At 33.9% G+C, this 25,285-nt stretch overlaps 5 protein-coding genes across 7 annotated transcripts; 2 read left to right on the forward strand and 3 right to left on the reverse strand.

Annotated features, from left to right (window-relative positions):
• The first annotated feature begins 1,446 nt into the window (after positions 1-1,446).
• Positions 1,447-4,908, forward strand: LOC143608386 (DNA-damage-repair/toleration protein 111-like). Its single transcript, XM_077083434.1, has 2 exons — positions 1,447-2,275; positions 4,485-4,908. Exons 1-2 carry the CDS (start codon positions 1,469-1,471, stop codon positions 4,779-4,781), a joined length of 1,104 nt encoding a protein of 367 aa, XP_076939549.1. The 5' UTR covers positions 1,447-1,468; the 3' UTR covers positions 4,782-4,908.
• A 625-nt stretch (positions 4,909-5,533) lies between these two features.
• Positions 5,534-9,166, reverse strand: LOC143608417 (kxDL motif-containing protein LO9-177-like). Its single transcript, XM_077083464.1, has 4 exons — positions 9,012-9,166; positions 8,776-8,928; positions 6,584-6,680; positions 5,534-5,832 (listed from the first exon to the last, which is right to left on the reverse strand). The coding sequence occupies exons 1-4, from the start codon at positions 9,131-9,133 to the stop codon at positions 5,824-5,826; spliced, it is 381 nt and encodes a 126-aa protein (XP_076939579.1). The 5' UTR covers positions 9,134-9,166; the 3' UTR covers positions 5,534-5,823.
• A 1,088-nt stretch (positions 9,167-10,254) lies between these two features.
• On the forward strand, positions 10,255-12,840 carry LOC143608431 (nuclear transcription factor Y subunit A-4-like). The gene is made up of 6 exons (XM_077083474.1): positions 10,255-10,265; positions 10,331-10,386; positions 10,855-10,973; positions 11,168-11,269; positions 11,391-11,555; positions 12,468-12,840. The coding sequence occupies exons 1-6, from the start codon at positions 10,255-10,257 to the stop codon at positions 12,636-12,638; spliced, it is 624 nt and encodes a 207-aa protein (XP_076939589.1). The 3' UTR covers positions 12,639-12,840.
• Positions 12,841-15,457: 2,617 nt separating this feature from the next.
• On the reverse strand, positions 15,458-17,988 carry LOC143608419 (uncharacterized). 2 transcript variants are annotated; one of them, XM_077083465.1, is made up of 6 exons: positions 17,907-17,988; positions 17,700-17,762; positions 17,389-17,529; positions 16,635-17,315; positions 16,473-16,542; positions 15,458-15,656 (listed from the first exon to the last, which is right to left on the reverse strand). In XM_077083465.1, exons 4-6 carry the CDS (start codon positions 16,908-16,910, stop codon positions 15,541-15,543), a joined length of 462 nt encoding a protein of 153 aa, XP_076939580.1. In that variant the 5' UTR covers positions 16,911-17,315; positions 17,389-17,529; positions 17,700-17,762; positions 17,907-17,988; the 3' UTR covers positions 15,458-15,540. The 2 variants fall into 2 exon arrangements, with proteins under 2 accessions (XP_076939580.1, XP_076939581.1); XM_077083466.1 differs by having other exon boundaries at positions 17,907-17,982.
• A 2,280-nt stretch (positions 17,989-20,268) lies between these two features.
• On the reverse strand, positions 20,269-22,417 carry LOC143608400 (protein LNK3-like). Of its 2 annotated transcripts, none has more exons than XM_077083447.1 (5): positions 21,810-22,417; positions 21,289-21,517; positions 20,924-20,989; positions 20,721-20,848; positions 20,269-20,474 (listed from the first exon to the last, which is right to left on the reverse strand). In XM_077083447.1, the coding sequence occupies exons 1-5, from the start codon at positions 22,160-22,162 to the stop codon at positions 20,369-20,371; spliced, it is 882 nt and encodes a 293-aa protein (XP_076939562.1). In that variant the 5' UTR covers positions 22,163-22,417; the 3' UTR covers positions 20,269-20,368. The 2 variants fall into 2 exon arrangements, with proteins under 2 accessions (XP_076939562.1, XP_076939563.1); XM_077083448.1 differs by having other exon boundaries at positions 20,721-20,845; positions 21,810-22,415.
• Between the last annotated feature and the right edge of the window lie 2,868 nt (positions 22,418-25,285).

Genomic DNA, 25,285 nt, shown 5'->3' on the forward strand with positions numbered 1-25,285 from the left:
ACCTGGTTCGCTTGACCCGGTACTCACATGAATAAATCCGTCCCTGTACGTCACAAGCTTACTCAAGCGATTCTTAGGGGAGATAAAGCTGAAGCATGCAGTATATATAAAACTGAATAAAATGGCAATATATGTGTGTGTGCCTATCTAGTTTGCAATAATTTATCAAATATAAAGTTGTAATTCAAAAAGAACTATGTGTAACTGATAAGATTACAGTTGTGATTAAATAATTTTTTTGGACGGAAGTATATACTCAAGCGATTCTTATAAGGGGACATAATATTAAATAATTTAACTTAATAAATTAATAATCAACTTTAACCTTAATTAAATTGGTTTGGGATCTCTAGTAGAGGCTTTTGGCATTGAACTAGATCCGTATGACAAGTTTATGGTAAAAAGGATTCTGGGCTTTATCTTGCTTTTTAGGAAGGCCTCTGGGATTGCACTAGATACAACAGGAGTTGATATTTCATTTATTAAGATAAACAAAGTGTAAAAACCAAATAAATAACTAAAACTATTTAACCAATCATTAAATAACGTAAGTCTGTTTGGTACCATCGCTGAGGCACGTTTCGTGCCATAAGTGGATTCAGGAAATGGCCAAGATGTGCTAAGAAACATGACTTAGAAATGTTATATAAGAACAAAGATGGACTTTAACCAATTTCACCAAGACAATAGATTAACTAATATTTCAAACTAATCTTTTCGGTACTTTAAATGGAGAGAGAGAGAGATTCAACTTTAATATATAATTATTAATTAATGTTTTTGTTATATAAGACGTTTTTGTTATCTAATAAATAACGAGATAACTTTCAGTTAATATGGGTTGTAACGGAAAATATATTCAAAGTTATGAATGGAGTGAGCTAGCGACAAATATGTTGGAAAAAAATATTAATTTTACCATAATTCAATTTATATTTTTTTTTTGACAAATTGGAAATAAATAATCTCACATTTTATGTATTAATCGATAGTAATCTCACATTTAAAGATCTCTGCCAACTGTCCAACCTTTTGACAATTTTTCTCTCAAGGACCTCCGTTGTAAAACATTTAATGGCATCAAGTGTTTTTCCGAATTTTAAACCGATGTTTTAGGACTTATATCGAAATGATGATCCTAACAACGAAAATGTGTTTCAATCCGGGTATTTGAATTTCCAATTAACAAAATCAAACCATTTGAATCACCATTCCAAGAAAAATTTTACATCAATTCACTCGTATCTTTATTATCTTAATCAAACACCCTAAAAGATAGTTTGAAATTTGAAAAAAACACTTAATGAACCTTTAGTTATAATGGAGGTTCAATTTGTGTTTTTTTATGAGCAAATACCCTGTACTTTACGAGCCCTATTTTCCATATCACACAAGTCTTTCTCTGCATCCTTCTTCTTCTTCTTCAATTCCATTTGATCTACAATAATCAATCAAACAAAACAATATAATGCTTGGTGGGTTATACGGCGACCTACCTCCACCTTCATCCACCGACGATGATTCCAACGCCACCACCAAACCCTCAAACCCCTCATCTAATGTCTGGTCAAGCTCCGTTAAAATGGCCCCACCAACTCTCCGAAAGCCATCTTCTTTATCTTCTTCTTCTCACCCCAAAACCCTAATCAAACCCAAATCCAGACCACCCCCAGTTCTTGATTCCACCACTCCAAACACTAACCCCACCTTCCAACCGGCCCTTGTCGCTGTCCCGTCCTCTGTCGTCGAGGAATACGACCCCGCCAGGCCCAACGATTACGAGGAGCTGAAACGCGAGCGAAAGCGGAAGGCGGCCGAGGCGGAAATTAAAAGGGAGATGGACCGAAGGCGAAAAGAAGAGGAGGAGAGGGAGATTAAGGATAAGGAGAGGGAGGCTAATATTAATGTTAATATTAATATATCGGGCGAGGAGGCGTGGAAGCGACGGGCAGCGATGAGTGGCGGTGGGGATGGGGATAGGGATCGAGATGGGGATGGGTTTAGTATTGAGAAGAGTGAGATGGGTGGGTTAGGGGTTGGGGCGGGCGGGCAGATGACTGCGGCGCAGAGGATGATGGCGAAGATGGGGTGGAAAGCCGGGCAGGGGCTTGGGAAACAGGAGCAGGGGATTACGACGCCGTTGGTGGCCAAGAAGACGGATAGGCGGGCTGGGGTGATTGTCAATGCGGGTGAGGCTAAGCAGCAGGTGGAGAAGAAAACCAGAGGGGTTAGTATTAATGGGACCCCCACTCGCGTTGTGCTGCTTCGGAACATGGTTAGTGCCTTTCATGGATTTATACACTTTGGTGTTTATGTTTTACAGTTTTATTATGAGAATAAGTATCATGATAAGTCATAGACTAGGGATTAAACTATACGGAAAGTTGGAAAACTTGAAAACTTTCATTACACAAGAACCAATCTTATATATCGTAGAAAACACAAGAATATATTGGAAGGTCAGTTATAAAATGTGTGTATCCTAATGAAAACCTGTTGTAGTGTAAAAAGTTTGTGATCATATTGCATGCGTGGGCAGCGTGGTTAAGAATCCCACCATTAAATAGCGTTTTAGTATTTAGTAAGAATCACATTTTGAGTCTGTAGAGACCTTATGATAATATCTTGGCTACACTTTTAAATTCTCACGCCATGCCAGTGAAGTCGGCACCGTTTGCAAGTTGCAGCATCATATTTCAGTGGTAGTCTTAATAGAAACTTAGTTGATAAGAACACATTTAAACTTTTTTCTAACAGTTTTATTATTGAACTTTAATATAAGCCTGAGCAAAAGATCAATAGTCAATTCTTGTTAAGTTATTTGGTCATTTTTTGGTGTATTACTGAACTCGTTCATGCAATTTGAAACCAAGAAAAATTTGTGAGCTTTAGATGCCTTTCTAATTTTCTTTTCTTTTTTTCATAATATGTTTTTACTGCTTTTCTTGCGTGTATGACATATGTTTCAAGGTAGAAATGATGTTCTAATCCCTGCAATTGTCACATTCTTGGAAATACTTGTGTTTTATTTGTAGTTAATTTGTCACTTAGACCATGCAAACTAACCAATCACGGAATTTTTGTAAGTTTGTGGTTTTCTTATGAACCCTCCCATATATATATTTTGTACAAAGTGCGAGTAATCATTGGTGTCTGTAGAGAATAAGATATATATCATTTTGGCATCTGTTTATTACATTAAAATTTTGTATACCTTATACTCTTCTTTTCATTATCATAACATCATCGCCATTCTTATTGATGTTGACATAATAATTGCGGTAGGTATGTTGGCCAGAAAAATTCTTGTTTACTTTTTGAATTTTTGGCTGTCAAAGAGAAGAACTTTTTTTATTTTACTGTAGAAAAGTTTGGTTTAAAAGGTAGTTAGTGTTAAGAATGACACGATCATCAACCTAAGCACTTGCAAGTGAATCAAAATGAGAAAGCTTGAGCATCAGCATCTGCATTCACTTCTATCTCTAAATAATTTGAAACAAAATTTCTTGTATTTATGTTCTCAGTCAGAATCTCTAAATGGAGATGAAACCTGTGATAGCTACAGTGATTCCCCATATACTGTAGCTACCGTAAATATCATATCCATTTTAAAGACTTTGATGCCGATGAGGATATGCTTTTAGAAAATCAGAAATCACATGCCCATGCATAGGGAAGAAGATTTTAAGTGATATGTTTATAGGAATTCTTGATGCAAAATTAAGGTTGTAAAACTGCAGATTGTTGACCATTGTGTTTTGCTTGACTTGTTTCCGTTTGATATTTGTTTCTTCTAATGCCTCAAAACCAATAGAAGAAGTATATTATAGACTGCTATTTGTTTGGTTTGGTTAAAAAGATGGATTAATTGACAACCGAGAGGTCAACTGAATAAATACCTCTAGCACTTACCTAATAATTTTCTACTAATGGAGTAATGTTAAACAGTTATGTAATTAATTACATGGTCATATCAGTGTAGTGAACTCGTTTGCAACTTGGAAGTTATTGACTTATTGTGGGCACGTGTGTTATTAATTTTCTTTCGTGACATTCAGAAAGAAGTTGAGCGTGTTCATGTGCTTGCTGCCTAGGAGCTATTTGGGATTAATGGAAAATTAATATGGGAGATAAAAAAAATAGTCTTGGGAAGGCTTTTCTTTCTAGTTTCATTCCTGTTTTGTTGACCTCGATTGATTTCCTTTACTTTTGGTGAGAAGAAAGACCCCTAAGAATAAATGAATGATCATGTCTATTTAGGTTGTCTGTTAATAATCAGCTTTTAGTGTAACTGATCAAATTTGGAGAGGCTGCAGTAGTTGTAAGTGGACTTATTATTAAGATATTGGATTTGCACCCAAAACTGAATCTGTCATCTTTTTTATATGTTTGTTTTGGACAAGAGCTGTGAAATTGAATATTCTGACATTGACATGAATTCTAAATTCTAATTTTATTAATATCTTTGTGGTATACGTTTGAAGGTGGGTCCCGGGGAGGTAGATGATGATCTAGAATCCGAGGTTGCAGAGGAATGCTCAAAATATGGAACAGTGACAAGGGTGTTGATATTTGAAATAACCGAGCCTAGTTTTCCGGTTGATGAAGCCGTTAGAATATTTGTGCAGTTTGAGAGATCAGAGCAAGCAACAAAAGCACTTGTAGATCTTGAAGGTCGGTTTTTTGGCGGAAGAGTCGTACGTGCCACTTTTTATGATGAAGAAAGGTTCAATACCAATCAGTTGGCTCCAATGCCTGGGGAAATCCCAGGTTTTATATAAGCTTTCACAAAATGTTGTTTTCTGTTTTTTTTTTCTCTTCTTTGAACTTTTAGAAACTGTAGGTGTATTTTGTAATCAAGATTTTGAAGATTTATTGATGCTTGGTACCAAATATAGCAAAAAAAGAACCTGTCTTAACCAAGCCTTTTGTGTTTTTTTTCCTTACATTTCAGACTGATCGTGCTGCTTAATATAGATTTAAACTGTAACATGATTGCAAAATCTATAATATATCACCCATTCTAATACACATCCGTTTGAAGGTGGGTCCCGGGGAGGTAGATGATGATCTAGAATCCGAGGTTGCAGAGGAATGCTCAAAATATGGAACAGTGACAAGGGTGTTGATATTTGAAATAACCGAGCCTAGTTTTCCGGTTGATGAAGCCGTTAGAATATTTGTGCAGTTTGAGAGATCAGAGCAAGCAACAAAAGCACTTGTAGATCTTGAAGGTCGGTTTTTTGGCGGAAGAGTCGTACGTGCCACTTTTTATGATGAAGAAAGGTTCAATACCAATCAGTTGGCTCCAATGCCTGGGGAAATCCCAGGTTTTATATAAGCTTTCACAAAATGTTGTTTTCTGTTTTTTTTTTCTCTTCTTTGAACTTTTAGAAACTGTAGGTGTATTTTGTAATCAAGATTTTGAAGATTTATTGATGCTTGGTACCAAATATAGCAAAAAAAGAACCTGTCTTAACCAAGCCTTTTGTGTTTTTTTCCTTACATTTCAGACTGATCGTGCTGCTTAATATAGATTTAAACTGTAACATGATTGCAAAATCTATAATATATCATCCATTCTAATACACATCAATACATTATCCATTCTTATAATTTGAAGTCTATTGTATGCCAAAAACAGATGAAAACAAAACAGATACAATAACAATTCAAAATATGAAATTATTGACTTATAGCACATAATATAAGACTAGTGTGAACGAAAATGATCAGGCATATGATGGAAATAGAATCCATAAGAATCTCAGGATGGACCGGGCATGTTCTGTTCTTTCCATGTTTATTATCCAAAGCTTGGTGTCATGAAAGCTGCAAACCAACATGCATACATCAGAGAGCTGGCAAGCAAATTATATTCATTTATGTAAAGTAGCCATGCCTATAAGCGAGATTGTATTAAGAGCATGTTTGGGATTGAGTTTGAAAAATGCTTATTGGCTTTTTCAAAAAGCCATTTTGAAAAGTCGGGAGTTGGGGCTTTTGAAAAACTGCTTTTTAAGCCTTTCATAAAGCTAAAATAAAAAATATTTTTGTGATTGCCAAACACATTTTAACTTATTGGCTTATTGAAAACACCAATAAGCCAATAAGCATTTTTTAAATTCAATCCCAAACATGCCCTAAGTATGTTGGTTTGTATGGGAAAATTGGGTCAATTTGGATACATTTTAAAAACGTATCAATATGAATTACAAACAGTTAAATAGATATTACAAACAGTTAAATAGATACACTTTAAAAAGATTTGCTAAAATAAAAACATGTCAAACAAGTCAAAGTAACTCAAAATATACTCACAGGGCGGTGACATGTTTCATTCCAAACTTATTAAGGCATTATAGTCATGTTTTGGCCATAAATGTAACCACTATTATAACCTAAGTTAATGCTTTGGCATACTATTCCCTGATTCTTTCCAATCATATTACAAACATTAAATCCAAGAAAGAAAAACACAAAAAAGTGACCCATTTTGACTAACCATTCTGAGAACTTGTTATTCTCAATAGTGGTTCATGTAATCAGTAAAAACAAAATGAACGTTAACAGAGCATCATACAGTTTCATTGAGATCTGGCCTTCGGTCGAGTGATTCTAGTGTTAAATTATCTGGGAATGCATCAGGATATGTAGCTTTGATCTTTGCTTTTATAGTCCTGAAACAAAACCAACATTTTTTTAATCAAAATGCAAAGCAATATTTAACTCTTGTCAGTTCAGCATCATATGGTTTCAAAGTCAGCTTTCATGGAACTCATTACATAAGGGCAAATGGGTCATAATAATTTCGAGTTGAAGGGAGTAATTTCATACTGAACAGGTTCCGATTTTGGTTGGGTTAACTCGCAACACTTTTTGTTTCTTTTTATAAAGAGCACCAAGGTGTTAATTATGATTAAAGAAACAATATTAATCACAATAGGCCCACCTAAACTTCATGCTCTTCTCAAGTAGGGAAGTTTTTACTTTTTAGTCATCCCCAAAAAAGAAATTTTGTGTTCGATTATATGTTTTGCATTCATATTATGATTACTTTCATGACAGCTAAATGCATCATACTTCTGAATCTGAACACATTTATGTACTCTCTTTGCTCTAAAATAAGTATCTAAATCATCTGGAACGTTGCTTTTAAGTGTTTCCTGCCAATCTCCTAGGAAAATTATACTTGTATGAGAAAAAAATATTACGGTTGCATGCCACATTTTGTCAAAACATTATAAGGAAGCTACACCTGCTATCATTAATCAAGTGTACGTTGGATGCCACATTTTGCCACATTTTGTCAAAAAATATTAAGGCGTATGCTAATGCTACAAGGTGTCTGCCATGTGACCACTGTTTTACCTTTCACAATTTAGATTGGTAAAAGAATATTCAGTAATTGATTTGTATTCAGTAACACAAGTTATTAACCAAGATTTCCCCTTTTCGTTTCTTCATCTCTCTTACTAACTTCTACACGCACACAATGCATCCATCAACATCGAATTTCCCATAAACCGGTCTCTCTTGCCAAGTGTGAAACAATATAAGATGTGACCCACAATATAAAAAAATGTAAAAATAAGACTAATGGTATAAATATTGTAAATTTTAGATTATTTTAAATAAGTACAAACTTGTAACTAAATACAAACACTGTCATGTACACCGAAAAAAGGACTACATAATACCAGCATATCCGTTTGGATCCCTCCCATCAATATGATACTACGAACAAAGCCATTTATAGAACTATCAAATTTTAGTAGTGGTGTTAAAATGAGCATGTTAATACAGTTTTGGACTAACTGATATATAATTCTAGTGCATGAAGAAACGAATCAGGTCAGGTTGGATGAGTTAGAAAACATTACTCATCCATTTTGAATAACTAATGTGTGAATATGATCACGAAATTTATATGAAAACAATAACGATGCATTTTTCTATATTCTATACAAGGTGTTTTAGGAAGTAGCTTCCGACAAGGTATATGCCACCAAGTAATCAAATGCAAATAAATAAGAGATCTGTAACGGGTTGCACAATCACATCTCTAACATGTCAAAATGGTGATTGACCTGTTACAGACGCGATGTTACACACCTTTATAACTGTGAAATTTATGTTAAGAGGCTCAAATCCTAGTTATCTAGCCCAGTGACCTGAACCTCGTTGGAAAGCTACTTCTTAAAACACCTTAAAAGCATTATTAATGCACTGAGGTAGGTTCTGTAATCATATTAACACATTAGGTATTAAACTTTGAACAGGTAATGTTTGTCAAGTATTCAACCCAACCCTACTCGTTGCTTCATGTACCAAAAAGATATCATTTTTTGTCCAAACACCGTATAACATGCTCATATTACCACCACTAGTAAAAAAATGACTATTTAGCAAAAGACTTTGTTCAAAGTATGATATTGATGGCATAGTGTGATCCATTTGTGGTGTACCGACTAAGTCCGTATTTGCTCCAAGTCTATACTTAATTATTAGAAAAATCTAGAATTTACTAAATTGTCTTCCTTCTATATTCTTTATATTGTGGATTACATCTTATTTCGTTTCAATAAAAATTAAAAATATTTAATGACCCGAGTTACTGTGATTTTCAAATTAATTACCGAGTACTCTTTTACTAATCTAAATTGCAAAAGGTAAAACAATTGTTGCAGCTTGCAGCATTAGCATACATGTATTGATCTATGAATATTATGCAACTGGTGGTTTAATATAACATAAATCGATAACAAACCACACCTCAACTTTTGGAAGATGTAATCAAGGTCTGATTTCATGGACTTCAAAAGGCGAGTATTTGCGGAGAGATCAGTCGAAACCTCAGCAAAACAGTGTTCGGAGTAGTCGTTAAAATGAGAAAGGACTGCATTACTATCCTGCAAACGCCCTAATCTGCAATTATTATGTAGTAATAAATAACCTAGCTAGGGTTACAAAAGACTATTGATTGGAAATGAATATATATAAGATCGTACATGGTGTGCTGCAATTGGTTCAATGAATCCAGATGGTGTTGATCGATTAGGGTTTTGAACTCATGTGATACCTCTTCCGATGTTGCTGTAATCGCTTCTGCTGCTGCTGCTTCTTTCTCCATCGATTCGATTGTGTTCGTCTCATTCTATATTTATCCTTTGATTTTAAATAAAACTAAATGCGGAGAAGTTAAACATAAATACGATTTGTGAATGGACTAGATTTGAGCCCGACCTAGGCGAGGGATTACGGATTATATCCCGTTCTCGTGTATCAAGGGGTTCGGTCTGATATAACGTCTAAGTTTATACATTAAAATTTCTTCGGTTAGAAAAAGATTATAATAAAATAATAATAATCTTTTAACAAAACTATTTATAAGTGAAATAAATAATTTTAGTATTAATTTTATTGTGGGTTAGTCCCGATATTTTTATAAAACACTTAAAATTTTGAACACTCATTCAAGTTATTCCTTTCTCTGAATGAATAAGCATTGCTTCACAAATCACAGAGAGAATACTTTTAAATCTCTCATCCATTAAACTTTAGAATAATTAGAATACAAAATTTATCTCGTTATCCAATCACATGCGGTCATAAGAGCATCCACAACAAGGTGTAATGCCCAATGTTTGGATGAGGTGGCAAAAAAGACAAACAAATGTGAACTTAATTTATTGTTGTGGGAGTAAAGTTTAAATGGTGAAGTTTGTTTACGCAAACTTGCAACAAACAAGTGATGGTGGGTTCGTTTTCCACCCTCTCACATGGATATATACATACATATTATATATATAGTTTTAATAATATTTTGTAAATGTTTGTTTTTGTGACAGAAAGTTGGGTTTTTATAAAAAGTTTGGAATCTGATTTAGTTATGATATGATGATTTGTTGTTGTGGTTGCTCTAACCGTTAGTCACTAACTTAACATTACATAACATAACACTTACGTGTTACATAAAACAGCTTCGTAGATTGATTAAGAATAAGTAAAGTAAAGGCGTTGTGACGTGAAAGTCGTTGACGAGAGAGAGAGAACATTTTGGGAGAAGCAGCAGCACCACCAAAAACCAACATTCATTTCAATTCAAAATAAATAAATATTCTTCCTTGAACCAGGTATTATTGCTTCCTTCCTTCCTTCCTAATTGAAACCCTAGCTAGTTTTAGTTACTTGTTTTCGTATTTGTTTGTATCAGACCTAATTCAATTACAGTTAATCATACATCTTTTTAAAATGGATTTGGGGTTTTAGGGTTCAAAATTGATTAATGATTTGACTTTACTTTACTTTACTTTACTTGTGCTTCCAGATCCAACTTCATTAAATTAAATCAAATCATATCCACTTCTGCTCCTGAGATTTCTGGTATGTATGTTATATTTATCTTCTCATTCATAAGCTTTTCATGCAGCCGGATATATCGGTTATTGGTCTCTTGGTAAAATAACGGTGCAAAATTTAGGTCATAATATCTGTCCCGATATTTGACTGATATATCACCAATTTTCCCAATATTAGTTTTTTAAGTCTTGATTGTCAATTTTTAGTGTTAAATGTTAGTGTTTTAACTCTTAATTAGTTTCTACTTGCTTGCTAGGATTGTTAGTCTTTAGTAAGATGCAAAAGGTTAACTTGTTAATGGTAGGAGGACGAGGAGAGTATACTAAATTGTTATATATATAAATTCTGCATGATATTAAAATTACCAATATCTAGGTAACTAATATCTCAAATTTCGGTCCTTGACTGATATCCAATATTTTTTTCGCATTTACTGCGTAGGTAAGTATGCAGTGTTTGACAATATTAACTGACTGTTTGGTAATCGAACAGATAGTAGTCAAAGTGAGATGAGCCAAAGCCAAATGGATGGTCAGGATCAATCTTCACCAACGGCAACTACCACTGCAGATGCCATTTCTCATCCTTCAAACCTCCAGTATCCAACTTTGGTATCCCTTTCAACTTGCTGAATAAATCCTTATTTGTTTATTTACCTTCAATTTTTTTTTGTAAAACAACGATGTTGAGATTTTTACGAAAAATATGGTTTACAAGGTTAAAAGAACAGAAATAGTTAAGTGATTTATTGATTTGAAACTTGAACCTCGTGTCGTGTAAGCTAATAGTCTATGTATGATATCAGGGACAAGCAGCTTATCCTTATCCGGATCCTTACTACAGGAGTCTGTTCACTCCATATGAAACACATCCATATCCAACTAACCCCTATCCAATGCAACCTATGGTATTATTATACTACCTCCTGCTTTTGACCTATTAGAGATCAAATTTGAACCCGTCATTAGATTAGAAATGCCACCTCTACAGTGGTTGGTTGTTCTGAAAAAAGAGATTTTTTTTATCAGGTACATGTTCAGTTGATGGGAGGTGGTGTTGGTGTTCCTCTGCCGTTGTCAGATACAGTTGAAGAGCCGGTTTTTGTGAATGCTAAACAATATCATGGCATCTTGAGGCGCAGACAGTGCCGTGCAAAAGCTGAATCTATAAAAAAAGCTAACGACTCTCGAAAGGTACCACTTTTGCATCTAGGATCTTTTAGCTAAATTAGGGTTTACAAAAGTACAAGATATGAGTAGAGAATTCGGCCCAAATATCTGCGCAGACTGGATGGATCTGACTGTATCTGTCAATGATTCTGACCAATTGACCTTCATCTTATTGTATAACAACAAATGATAACTGTGGCATATTTGTCAAAAACCACAATTCATCAGATGGAAATGAGACCAATTATAAATTTATTGAAGGAAAGCACATACCAGTTAATGACACATTTCAACTTAAACATCAATAAATGTTAGAATACATTAAGGTTAGCCGTCACTTGGGTTAGGCCCATTAGGATTACAGTCTCATATTTGAGTATTTGACACTCTAGAACAGTAGAACTCATGTGTGGTTGGTTGGTGTTCTTGGGTAAAGCTGTCTATTGGTTTAACTATGATTTGACTATTCCTTGTGTAGCTGATATCGGTTAAACCATGGTTTATGGAGACATACAACATGTGGCCATCAGGTTTAAACACATTAGGATTGAATTGACGGTTGACCTGGACAATTTTCTTTTCTGTGTCTTTCGAGTTTATTAATAAATACTAAGTGTGTTCAATATGATTTTAAAATGGTATGTTTTTGAAATATTAATTGGCGAGTTTCAACCCGATTGACTTGTTTCTTATTAAGTATTAACTAACAATTTTAGTTTAGTTTGTGATTGAAGTTAGGTCAAAATTGCCACCTCTTATGGTCTGATCTACATTAGTTTTATGCATGCTTAATTGCTTTAATAATTTTAAGAGAACTATATTAATTCGTTAAAATTCATTTTTGGGCATTCTAAAATTAATCCCGTTACGTATGCAATACACATAAAATCTGGCCATTTAGTTTGTGGGACTTACTGAATATTTGTGAAATTGTAGAAGCCATACTTGCACGAGTCACGACATTTGCATGCATTGAGAAGAAGCAGAGGGTGTGGTGGTCGGTTCGAGAAAAAAGATAAGCAACAAAAGGAAGATGAAAATTCTGAGTCACAGTCACAGTCACAGTCACAGGTGAATAATATCAATGCTAGCTCAGATAAAACCTAGAAAAGGAGAGATGACCTGCAGTAGCTGGTGCAGCCAAGGTTGTTTCATTTCATGATGTCTATATTCTATAAAAGTTTTAGTTCATGTTCCGGATCAGTTGTGTAATTCCTTTTGACGGTTAAAACTCTGTTTGTTGTGGAAGGTTTTATACGGTTTTGTTAGTGGTTCAAGTGTTATCATTATAAATTTGCCCAATTATAAACACGTACTTATTCTTAACTTGTTGGCCGTGTTATCATTATAAAGTTGTCCAATTAAAGTGTGGGATGTGTACAATGTAACAATGGTTGTGTTTATCAATGCCATTGATCATGGATCAGTTACGAGCAGCTAACCAGGGTATAAATTAATCGGACGGGCCTTCAAAAACCAAGGTGGGCGGGAGCCGGGCTAGCCGTTTGGACCAAATCGAAAGAAAGATAAATCAGTCAAAAGAAAACAACTAAAGAAACCTCTTTTGAGTTTATAAATTGTCATAAATGCAGTTATGATGTAATGTATGTATTAATATTCAATTGGATTAAACAGAGTTTTCTTTCATGTTTCACTCATGTCACATCAGTTAATTTTACTGGTCTTGAAGTGTCGATTTAACATCAATGTGAAGCATGTTGTTAATTGTGTAATATTAAGCGGTGTACTTTTCTTATAAACTACGGTTTTATACCACAGGATTTTCCTAGCAAGTCTTTTAACGAGGAACATAATCAACTTCATAAAATAATAATTGGTGTCTTTAAGGGACTTGAGACATGGTTTGTTCCATGAGAGAAATACGGCATACCAGGTGATTATGATGTAGGATATCTATCATGCTGCACAAAGCTCGATCATAATTCGAATACGTTTTTACTTATTGAGGTCAATGTTTTCAACATATTCAAGAATGGTGCGGAGCGGAGTTGATCAAAAGAAACCTACTTGTATTGTATGGAGACAATGTAGCTTGCATAGCTCAAAACAGAGAAACCTACACAGATCAGGCACTTATAACAGAAGATTGGATTCCATAGATTGAGAGAGACATGCAAAATCAACGAGTCGTATTCACATTGTTATTTTATTTTTCCCTTTTCTAAGTTTTGTCTCACTAAGTTTTCTTAAGTATAATGAAAACCCGAGCCAACATTATCCAGTAATATAACTTTTGAGTATATAATTTGGCTTGGCCTAGTTGTTTATGGACTTTAGGATTTTTCTAACGTACCAGTATATAATGTAAACACGTATCTGGATATCCAGTTGAAATAAAGAGTTTTCGCTTCTGTTTTCCTCGAATTTAAACTTTTTTAATAATCTCCCTTATATTAAAATCAAATTACATAATCAGTCCTCAAATTAACAACAACATCAATTAATCGTCAAGTTTACAAAAGATTCATATTTCTTCACTCATTTCCACTTGAACCGCTTGGTCTGGAAGTTTAAGTTGTGGTGAAGGAAGCAATCTTCCTGCATATAAGCTGTTTATAATCCAACTATAAGGCATCACCGATATCTTTTGCTCTAAGGCACATTGTTTCAACTGACGCGAAATACCATTTTCGTCCTCCACAACAATAACCCCTACCGACACCTTCTTAGAATCAAGACTCTTAATCAACCAATGAAATGTTTTGAAAACCAACCCGCCTCCATGTTTTACAACCTTTCCCATTTTACTGCAGAAATCTTGTTTCCCGTGAAGCATAATGGCAATATCCTTGAATATAAGACGGTTATCGGTTGCATGATCGTTTAAAACCGTGTACTTCTTATGTGGTAAGATCAAACCTTCATCAGTTGAATCAAACAACCATGTTATTTTAAGAATACTAGCATTTATTGCACATCCATACAAAAACTTGGTTGTTAGCAGCTTTTTGGGACACAAAATAAGTGGATGTTTTGAGCTTTTCTTTCTTCTGGATATTGAAGGAATATCATCAAAAACTATTCCGCCATTTTCTTGAATTAAATTGTTGATTTGTTTATGTTTCTTAACCGAAAATCCCGTTAGTAGAAACTTTAGATCTTGCAGTAGCGTCTTGTTGGTTTTTTTAACTTCCCGAGGTTTAAATTTGCTTCTTGTTACCCGTCTGCAAATTCTACCTGCAACTGAAGGATCTTTGAGTCGCGTTTGTGGTGTTTTTTGGAACTTTTTTACTTGTCGGTAACAAATTTCGGTTTCTCAAAAACGGACACGTTTTCGTCTCGGAACTATAGATTCTACCTTTTGGGAAACCTTGGTGGTCTCCTCGTGTTGGCCAGTCAACGCAGTATCTTCTTTTGCAGTCTGATTATGTTTAAATGGTGATGATTCGACACGCGTATGCTCTTTGCCTAAATAAGGAGCACATGTAGGATAAAGCATGCTGTAAGTTTTAAGGGATGTCACCTGTCTGTGTATAGTGGGTGAACTCTCACGATTAAGTTCTAAATTATCCAGATTCGGTTGAACCGTGGGGCCCGGATGGTTCTTGAGATTTTCCTGGTGTTCGGTGTTCTGAGATGCGACACTATCAGAAGCATAGCTGCAAGGAACAACAGAACACATAGGGTCCATCGGGGAGACATTGGGAGAAAGTGCCACGTCACCAGGAATCAAATTCTCGTCATTATCAGTATTCTCGTATGCATGTTGAAGAACTACACTTGATTGAGAGACGGTTGTGTCTTTATCTTGTCTGATCTGTACGCAGGAACTCATGTCGGGAGCAATATCAGCAGATTCTGAGAGAGAACTCGTTTCATTAGCAAATAGCTCATTAGTGGTTCGTTTATGTTTATCGTTGCATTTGCAACTGCAGGAATGTTTTCTTCACTCTGAAAACAAGAAGCAAAAATGATATCGATTAGTACGGTTTGTGAACTGAGATATGATTACAAAAGAATCATTCAGAATATGTTAAGGCTAAACTAGTTAGTGGAGGGCAGTTTTGGTATTTCCCAGAACAATGCTCACCTTCGATGTCCAACCACCAAACCAGCGGCTTTGAAATCTATCTGGAACCAAATTTGTCATCTTATCTTGTCTTTCTATAAAAAAACAGAAAAGTTAAAAACAAATTTATTAATAATTTAACACGAATCCATAGACAGACATGAAAAAATAATTTACAAAGTAAGTACCAATGAGGGTGTAAACGAGCCGAGCCACTCGTGAGCTAGGGGTGCCCATGAAACAGAAAACACCAACCCGAAACCGAAAAAAACAAACCGAAATAACCGACCCACACAAAATCCGAGGTTTGGCTTTATGTTTTGGTAAAAACTAAATTTTCTGTACAGACTCGATTTTGCATGCAACCAAAGCCGAAGCAACCGACCCGAAACGAATTTATGAATTTTCATTTCTATTTTTGAATGTTAAGTAATTTATAATAATCAATTAATTATTAAAAAAAAACAACTAGGACCGAAGTCATTACTTTGGGCCAATCTTTTTGCCAAGAATTGCAAGCCCAAATGGCAAAACTGAAAAGCTGGGAAACCAAAACCAAACAGTTCTCAAAAACTCAAAAATCAAAATTTCGGTTTCAGTTTGAGCCAAAAACCGACCCATGCACACCCCTATTGTGATTTATAAATATAAATACAAAAACCTATTTCGGCTAGGCTTGCGTGCCTAAGTTAGCCATTTATCATATAAATATAATAGCTTTTATTTAATATAATGAATATATTACATAATAACTATGACAGAACTAACTAAATAATAAATATTACTTTTATATAAGATCATAATCATAAAAATATATAAAAATAATTATATATGTATATACATAACATAATCAATAAACTCGTCCATATATATATATATATACATAAAAATGCAAAAAGGCGGCATGCTACCATTGGATCTTAAAATTGTTTGAGATGTTGTAATATCCTCAACTGAAAAACCCTCTTTCTGCAAGCCAGCCTGCAAATCATCATAAATGATTTATATATATTTTTTTATTAATATCTAAGTTAATAAAGAGAACTAAATTTGCTTGAGAATCGTTAACTCACCTCTGTTGCACAAAAATCAGCTTGCTCAACCAAACAGTTAAACACAGGATCAACATCACATGCCAGATCAGCGTTCTCCGCACCTAATGATTCGTAATCAACACGTTCATTGAGTGTAACACGTTCACAAGATTCCAATATATTCCCCTTGTGTTTGGCATTAGATGTATAATTTTCAGAACCAAAAGTATCATTTACATGAGATACGGAACAATAAGCACTCGGGTCACCATGGTTTGCAACAGTTAACCCTACATCTTCATATGCATCCGCCATGGTCAAGTAATACAAATCCGAAAAAAAGTCAAAGTCAACCTCACTGCTTTCCTCAAGCGAATTACCAAGATTCTCTCTGGAATTCTCCAAACGGGCCTGTTTTAAGCGTACTGCAGCCTCGAGTACAGATGATGCAACCAAGAGCTCATCTTTTAATACCTTGTGTATTGTTAACGCTTCTGATGCTGCGACAGCTAGTTCAATCGCATCGCTGATGTCAGTTTCTTAACACATGGCATCTACTTTAGCGTTTTCCTCGGTTTGCTCCTTGAAGGTTGAAGATTTGGGGTGTGTAATTACTAATTTGGCCTCATCTGCAATAACTTTGGATTTACTCAAAGTTGGATTGAGTGAATACTGAGATTCTTCGGTTGAAGACAGACGAAGACGATATTGAAGTTGATGCTGAAAGTAAAATAAAAACTCTGATAAACACAGTTGCAGTTTTATTATATATTAGACGAGTATGAAAGCTTACATTGGTAGAAGATGAAGGAAAATTCATTAGCGAGTAGTCGTCATCGCCGGATAAGAATAAGCGGAGACTCTTGCACGTAGCTTCATTCGACAAATTCCCATTTTCTGTAATAACGACGTTTTCTTGAAGGCGACCAATCTCCTGATAATAATAATAATAAGAAGAAGAAGAATCCATTTAAAGTAGCCAAATAACAGAAAGTAAAAGACCCCAATTGGGGCAGCTGAACAAGAACCCTAATAGAGTGATTCAAATATTGTAAAGTTTATGTTTTTAATTAATTAATGAATTAATTATGTTGTTTTGAATACCTGGGAAGAAGTAGAAGGTGGTTGATTACAAGGATGAAGCCAAGCAGGGAGCCATGCCTCTTCCTGTATGTAATGTAAATAATATCATATGAAACCTAATAACAATCTTATTATTATTATTATTATTATTATTATTATTATTATTATTATTATTATTATTATTATTATTATAAGCAGCTACCTATAACACAACCAATACATACATACCTCTGAGAAGTGAGGAGGATGAAACCCTAATAAGCTTCTCTTCATTGCTCCACTCCAGTCCAGTCCTTGGCGCCAATACTTTTGAGCGAGTATATACTATATATTAGTTTTATCGGAAAAAGGTTCAGATTATTATATTAATTATGATTTGTTTTTGTGATGGTTTATGGACGGGGCACTTAACCCGATTGATTTACATCCTCGTGGTTTTTTCGGCGGGTAAAAGTGCATCCTTCCGTCTGTTGACTATGTTTGTGGATCAGTCGACAACAAGGGGAATACGGTCATTTTTCATACAAAACCCCCTTATACATTTGAACCCCTCGATTAAACTTAGGACGTCTGGCTTCTAGTCCTCTCTGTCTCCCCGTAATTTTGACCTTTGATTTTTAGTTGAGCATCAGTTTGAGCTCCTTTAGCGCGTTTGAAGTGGATATGGCGATTGGGTCTTATAGTATACGGCTTGAAAGTGAGTAATTTGAGCCGAATGAACTTTATGGTAAGCAAGCAGCGAATTTATTAATTGGATACAAGAATTTTCAAACTATTAGTGTTATTGATTGATTAATGGTACTTAGAGCATTCCGAGCCCATTCCACACCGTATATTTCATATATATCATACTAGTTTTTATCCCCTGTATTACATGGTTGTTTTACATTATTCGTTTCTAATATTTATATATTTTTTTTGGATTATAATTTTATTTATTATAAGGAAGTTAATAATATACTTTGGGTTTGATGATGAAAGCGTTTCACAAATAAATGAATGTTATATCGAGCTTTTAAAGGTTTCGTTTATATATATTTAAGATTTAAGATAGTTACACTAAAAATCACTGCATTTTGTCTCTCATGTTCACTTAAATAAAAAAAAATTATACCTTTATCTTTATAATTTTTATCTCCTCCACTCACAACCACTTTCAAAAAATATTAAAAAATTAAACGGTATGAATAGTGAAACCCCAAATTTAACTTTTTTCATATAACATTTTCTTTCTATTCTTCATTTCTACTCGCAACCACTCATAAATAACCATACCATATTATTTTCAAATATCCCTCACATATTTACAGGTGATAGTAACACAATGTTTACCAATTGTACCATGGATGTGAGTTCATTAATTATCCGGAATTGAGTTATGAGGGTGGTAAGATAAGCTTCATTGACTATGTTGAGGTTGATAAATTTTGTAAAGGATTGTTTAAAGAAGTTGTTTGTAAGTTACAATATGGTTGTGGTCAAGTTTGTTAATTTCATTATAAAAAAACTGATTGTTGTTTGAATTAGGGTCTTACACCGTTGGATAAAATTTACCACTTTAATGGTGTATGTCATATTGTAAGAGGTGGTCATAACATTGTTCAAATGTATGTTGAACATGGGCAAAGCAAAGTGATACAAAACGCAGGATTTGCTAGTGATTTTAGCATGCCTGGTGGTAAAAAGGTTCCATACAAAGAATTGCTGGTCAAACTGAGGGTGAGGAAGAATTGTGTAGTAGGTATGATGGAAAAGCTGACGAAGAAAATAATTATGAAGGATTGAAGATAATAAACCAGATGGTAATGTTGATTCTGATCCTGATTATGTAATAGAATTTGAAAATCCTTTGTAGGATGTAGAAGTTGACATGCGGCTATACAAAAGTGGTGTTGATTACGATGTGGATGAAGACACATATGACAATAATGATGGAGATGGTTAAATCCTGACATGGACGTATATGAGACCTCTGATGATGAGAATCTAAGGAATAGTGTAGCAAGGAATCATATAGGGAAGCAAACTTTCCATTTTCACTATTTTCAGCAACCCCATATGAATGGAGAACGATCAATAGATACAAGTGTCAAGATACGATTATGTGCTACCTTTGAACCCTCCTTTGTGAAACAACAGTCTTTTTGTTGTTAGTAGGCGCAATACCTTGAAACAAAACCAGTTTATGCAGAGGACATTGCACTACACACAATACTCTTTCTGGCATGGCCAATGCATCATTTTTGAGTACACTATGCTCCTGGATTCTGGAATACTAGACTAGTTTTGCAAGAGCTCCAGAAACTGTGTGCCACACAATTCTATTCGAAGCGACCACATGAACCAACCCAACGATTACTGATATATTAGATGAAAATAATTAGGTTCTGTGTTGGCTAGTATAACTCTTTATTAAACAAGTTAATCTGATCACAACCAATTTAACAAACAAGTTATACATTATATTACTCACTTCCCGGTGTTCTATTGTCATATCACTCAACTCATACTTTGTAACAAACTACTCATACTTAGTAACAACCAACAACACAAGAGGTTAAAAACCCGAACTAATATCTCCCTAATGATGTAAACAACATCATGTAAAATTGGATGATGTAAACATATGTACCTAGTTACCTAAGTGCAACATATATACATACATTATATATCTGCAAAACTAATTTAACTTAATAAGCAGTTGGTTGTGCATCATCATAGTACTCGTTTTTGTGAAACACGAGACTGGCTACCGCTCTATCGATAACATTTGTTTTTGATTCTCGTCCTCCAGCGCTGAATGTCACAAACCAAGATAATATCAATAACAATGAACCAGTCGATTTGGACTATGATTTTCTGTTAGCATAATCGATTTGTTTGTAAATATATACATATAAAACTACACTAGAACATTAATATAATAAAAAAATAGGTGTTTTTTTAAGAGTTCTTAAATTATTTAACAGTTTTGTATTGAAACTCATCATATATATATATATAATTATTAAACATTTGAAAAGAACAAAACACTATACGCACCTCAATGTATCATCAATACAAGTTGTCATAGATTCTCCATCTCCGCATGAGTTGGTTGATTGTTTTGAGCTTTCTGCAAGTCGGTAGAAAGCATCTCGGAAGCAAATTCGAGTCTTGTCCGTGAACTGCTAAAAAAAACTTTATTAAGCGTGTTGACAGGTTCGCACAAAATTTAAAATTTCCAATAATGCCCAAGTAATCACCTGTGCAGTCACCCTTTCAAGATCATTCAATACTGATTCTTCCGTGTTCTCATTGCTTGTATATTGCTAACAAAAACAAAGAAACAAACATGAGATACATAATACCGATTAGTACACACTTTAAATATGCAGGTCAAACTAACTACAATTTAATTAAAATTTACATAACGTATGTGACATGTCACGAAATTCTATAGTTACAACAAATATTGTAGGCAGAATTACCAATACAATAATGTAATATGAATATCGAATTTTGCATGTAATTACCAATAAACTAATGTTTGACCATATGAATATTGACTTTTGCGTGTGATTTACAACTTGACTAATGTTTGACAATAAAAATCTAAACTTTTTCTCACCTTTGGCATTTGATAATTTGTTGAAACTTCACCGTTTCCCCAATCGGTTGACGGAGAGAACGCGTGTGTTTTGAGGTATTTCGAGCTTCCAAAGCTTTGCCCATGGCGTCCAACATATTGCGTATTCATCATTTCACTCTCAAAGATGTTGTTAGCATCATTACCTAGAATTGTATTGTCATGAGGCTCGGTTGATTCTTTAGTTGGATCCTCTTCAAGAAATGAACCACTGCAAAACGTACCAAAATCACACCATAAGAATACAAATTTTAAAAACCATTTATTCAACATATTGTTTTTAAGGGGTGTTTGGATGTGCGTTTTAAAAATACTATTAAAATAAAATTTTCATATTAGTGAAAATGGATCGGATTAGAGTCAAAAAGGACTTCATCGGAACCGATTACTTTCTTACCATCCAAAAGAGTGAGCATTGTCACTCCAACCTCTTCTTTAATTAATTAGTGACATGTAATACGACATTAAATCAAGAATCTTAATCCCAAAAGTTGAGCATGTACAAGAAAATGTCATTCATATGATTGATTCTGGCTTCTTCCTCCGCAAACTGTCGATAATCCGCTTCGTTATTCCACAAAAGGGACCCGCCATTGTTGTACAACTCTTGAGTCATGCTTGAATTGTTAGATTTTGATGTTTCGTTATTGGATTCGTCAAATGAAGAGTAAAAGTTTTTGCCACCGTTAAAACCGAGTTCATCTCCTGAATTAAAGTTCTTTTTTGGAAACGGAGAGTTAACAAAACCGGTCATTCCCCATTGCGACCAGTTTTCTGGTGATGATATCATTTGTGGTTGTTCATAATTCTTCGGAACCACAAGATCGTCAACTTCGTTACCGAAATACCACTCCATAGTAATAATAATCACTGTAAAACAAAGCCCATCAAGATTATCACATTTTAAGTCAAGAAGAAAGTCAACTGACCATAAAAGTCAAATCTTTGAAATAGGATCATATGTAAACCTTATAACTATTAACAGATCTTGAAAGCCCTTAAGATTTAGATTACAAACACTAAGGTCAAGCTAAAATCAGTCATTTGTAAGCTTAAAAAGTCAAAATTAAGCAGGATATTAAAGTCAAAGCAATGTGAAAACAGAGGATCTATCAAGCATTAATTATGTAAAACAGAGCAGAAACATTTAACTTGCAAAAATTAATTGTGAATTAGAAAAAAAAATCTAATAAACCCCAGATCAAAAAGTAACATAAATCAAAAGGGGTTGTAATTATAAACACAAAATATTAAAATTAAAATTAAATTAAATTAAAAAAAGAATCACTAAACTTTCAAAATAAGGAATTATATTAAAAGGGTACGGTATAAATACAAATTATTAAAAAATAATAATAATCACTAAAGTTCCAAAATCGAAAAAAACCCAGATCTAAAAAAGAAAAATTCAATCAAAATGGTATGTTATAAATACAAAATATTTATAAAATAAAATAAAAATCACTAAACTTTCAAAATTTAAGAAATCCGGATCAAGATAAGTAATTAAACTCAAAAGAGTTTGGTAAAAATACAAAATATTGAAAATAAATCATTAAAGTTCCAAAACAAAAGAAACCAAGATAAAATTAAGTAATTGAACTCAAAAGGGTATGCTATAAAAAAAATAAACCCAGATCAAAATAAGTAAAGGGTTTGTTATAAATAGAAAACATTAAAGAATCACTAGACTTCCAAAAAAATAAAAGAAACCCAGATGAAAATAAGTTAATTAAAGTCAAAAAGGTTTGTTAAATTGTTATTAAGGTAACAGATTTAAGGAAGAAACTTTGTAAATGAAGAAAACTGACCTGAAAAATAATAAACCAGCAAAGGATTTGTAGAGGCGGCGGTGAGAATTGAATTGGTTGGTTGCAGGATGATGGATTGTGTTGTGTTGTGTTGTGTGTTTAGAAAGAAAAGAAAAGAAAATGAGAAAGAAGACAAGATTTTTTTATTTGATTTGTGTGGTGGGAAATTGTGGTCCTGAAATTCGTGGTTAATAATACGCCTCCATCTAAATCTGCGACCTCCTTAATCCACGTTGGCTAGCCTCGGTCCCACCACCACACCTCTCTTCTCTTTGTCTTTCCTTTTATATTATTCATTGTCATCATACACATGAGACTGGGTGAATAGACGGTGATTGGTAGTTTGATTTTTGATATGAGTGGGTTTTATATCACTGTGTTATCGAGTTTTTGGAAAGGCAAGTGTATTCTGATATGATGAATTTCGTTAGCAGCCATTTGAAGAATTTGTTAGTCATTTAAAAATATTGATCTATTTTGTATTCTTTAGTGCTATTCTAGAACAACTTTCTTGCATTCATGCTATCGCACTTCCCGAATTTGGAGAGTCACGATGACTCACTCTGGCCAGACTATGTTGTCTTAATCGGATTTATTTTGTCTTCAGAGTTTGGCTTGGGCGTTCTCTGGGAAACCATATTGGCTGACTGCCACTTGACAGTCGTTGTGCCGCCAGAAAAGCATAACTCTCTGGCGTAACACACGGTGAGAGAAAAACTCAGGTGAGCTCGAGATTTGAATTGACAACCTTGCAAAAGACCTAGCTCAAACCTTTCATTACCATAATCCGCTAAAAATACCATAAATGTGCATCAAATTTGGTTCTCCGTTAAAAAAACCAAGCCTCGTATTCTATAACGATGGTTACTTGTAGACTTGTAGTTGTCACACCATTAATATTTTCTATTTTATATAAAAGTACTTAACTCCGTTTTAAAAAAGATAAAAACTTGTAAACATATTATGAGTATAAAAAATATGTTGAATTTTTATAACATGAAGTAGAAACCAAGCTTTCACACCGACATGTATTTGTTATTATATTTTTTATTTTTCATTTTATGTAGTATAATTTAACACGTAACTCAAAGAAACTACACATGTGTCACTTATACAAAGTCATATAACAAATCAAATATCGGAAATACTTACAATGTTATATAACATGTAAAAAAAATGAAAAATTTAGTTAATTTCGTCTATTACGATAATTGTCTTTTGAACTGAGGACACTTCTCTTTGTCTTCCCTAATAGCTCCGGCAATGTGACATACATAACAACAGGAAAATGTAGTTAAACATAGCACTTAGTAAGCGGATAACAAAGAATAACAAAAAACAACAAAGTTGTAAACTTGTAACTCGAATGACATATAAACTTGAACAGCATGAAAACTTGAATAACTTATAAACATAAAATCATCGTACATAACACAGGTAATGACAAGTGGTTCATAAGGGTGCTCACGATATTTTATTTTCTGATATTGTCTTATGCCCATATTTATAATTCATATTATATGTAAGATAAAAACTCATAGTTGGTTCCACAAAAGTTTTCTTAACATTTTAGTAAAAAGATTACAATACAAGAGTTTAATATATGAGAAGAATAAGAATGATGTGATGGAGTTTTGTAAGAGGGGGAGGCCTTTTCATTATTATAAGTTTATGACCCTCTTTTCGATTATTCAACTCTACATTTTAATAGTTTTGGTGTGCTTTCTATTTAAAGCATTTGGATGCTTAAAGATTTCTGATTTCTGGTCATGTGGTTGGTTTAGGATTGTCAAGTTTTAGGTTGTAAACTTATAAATTATAATTGTTCGATACCTGTCGGTGGTTATCATTTTGGCAAAAAAAAAAAAAAACTTTTTCTTCGGTGTGGTTTAGCGATTTTTTTTCTCTTTTTTTTGCTAATTAGTTTGGCTTTTATATTTTAAAACTTGTTAACCACATTTCTTTTTCCTTATTTTTATTTATTAGATCAAATTTGAGTTAACTCGTATGGTTGGGTCCATAATTTTGTATTTTTTATTTTAGTTATTTTAAAGTTCTTTTTTTGTTTTAACTATGTATTTTTTTATATTTTAGTTCCATCATTGTAACGAACATAAGCGAAACCATCAGGGGCGGATCAAGGTACTTCGGACGGATTCACGAGAACC

Source organism: Bidens hawaiensis, unplaced genomic scaffold, assembly GCF_021521415.1.
Source record: "Bidens hawaiensis isolate Kalapana, Puna unplaced genomic scaffold, B.hawaiensis_p1.1 tig00419365_1, whole genome shotgun sequence".
Lineage (NCBI taxonomy): Eukaryota > Viridiplantae > Streptophyta > Magnoliopsida > Asterales > Asteraceae > Bidens > Bidens hawaiensis.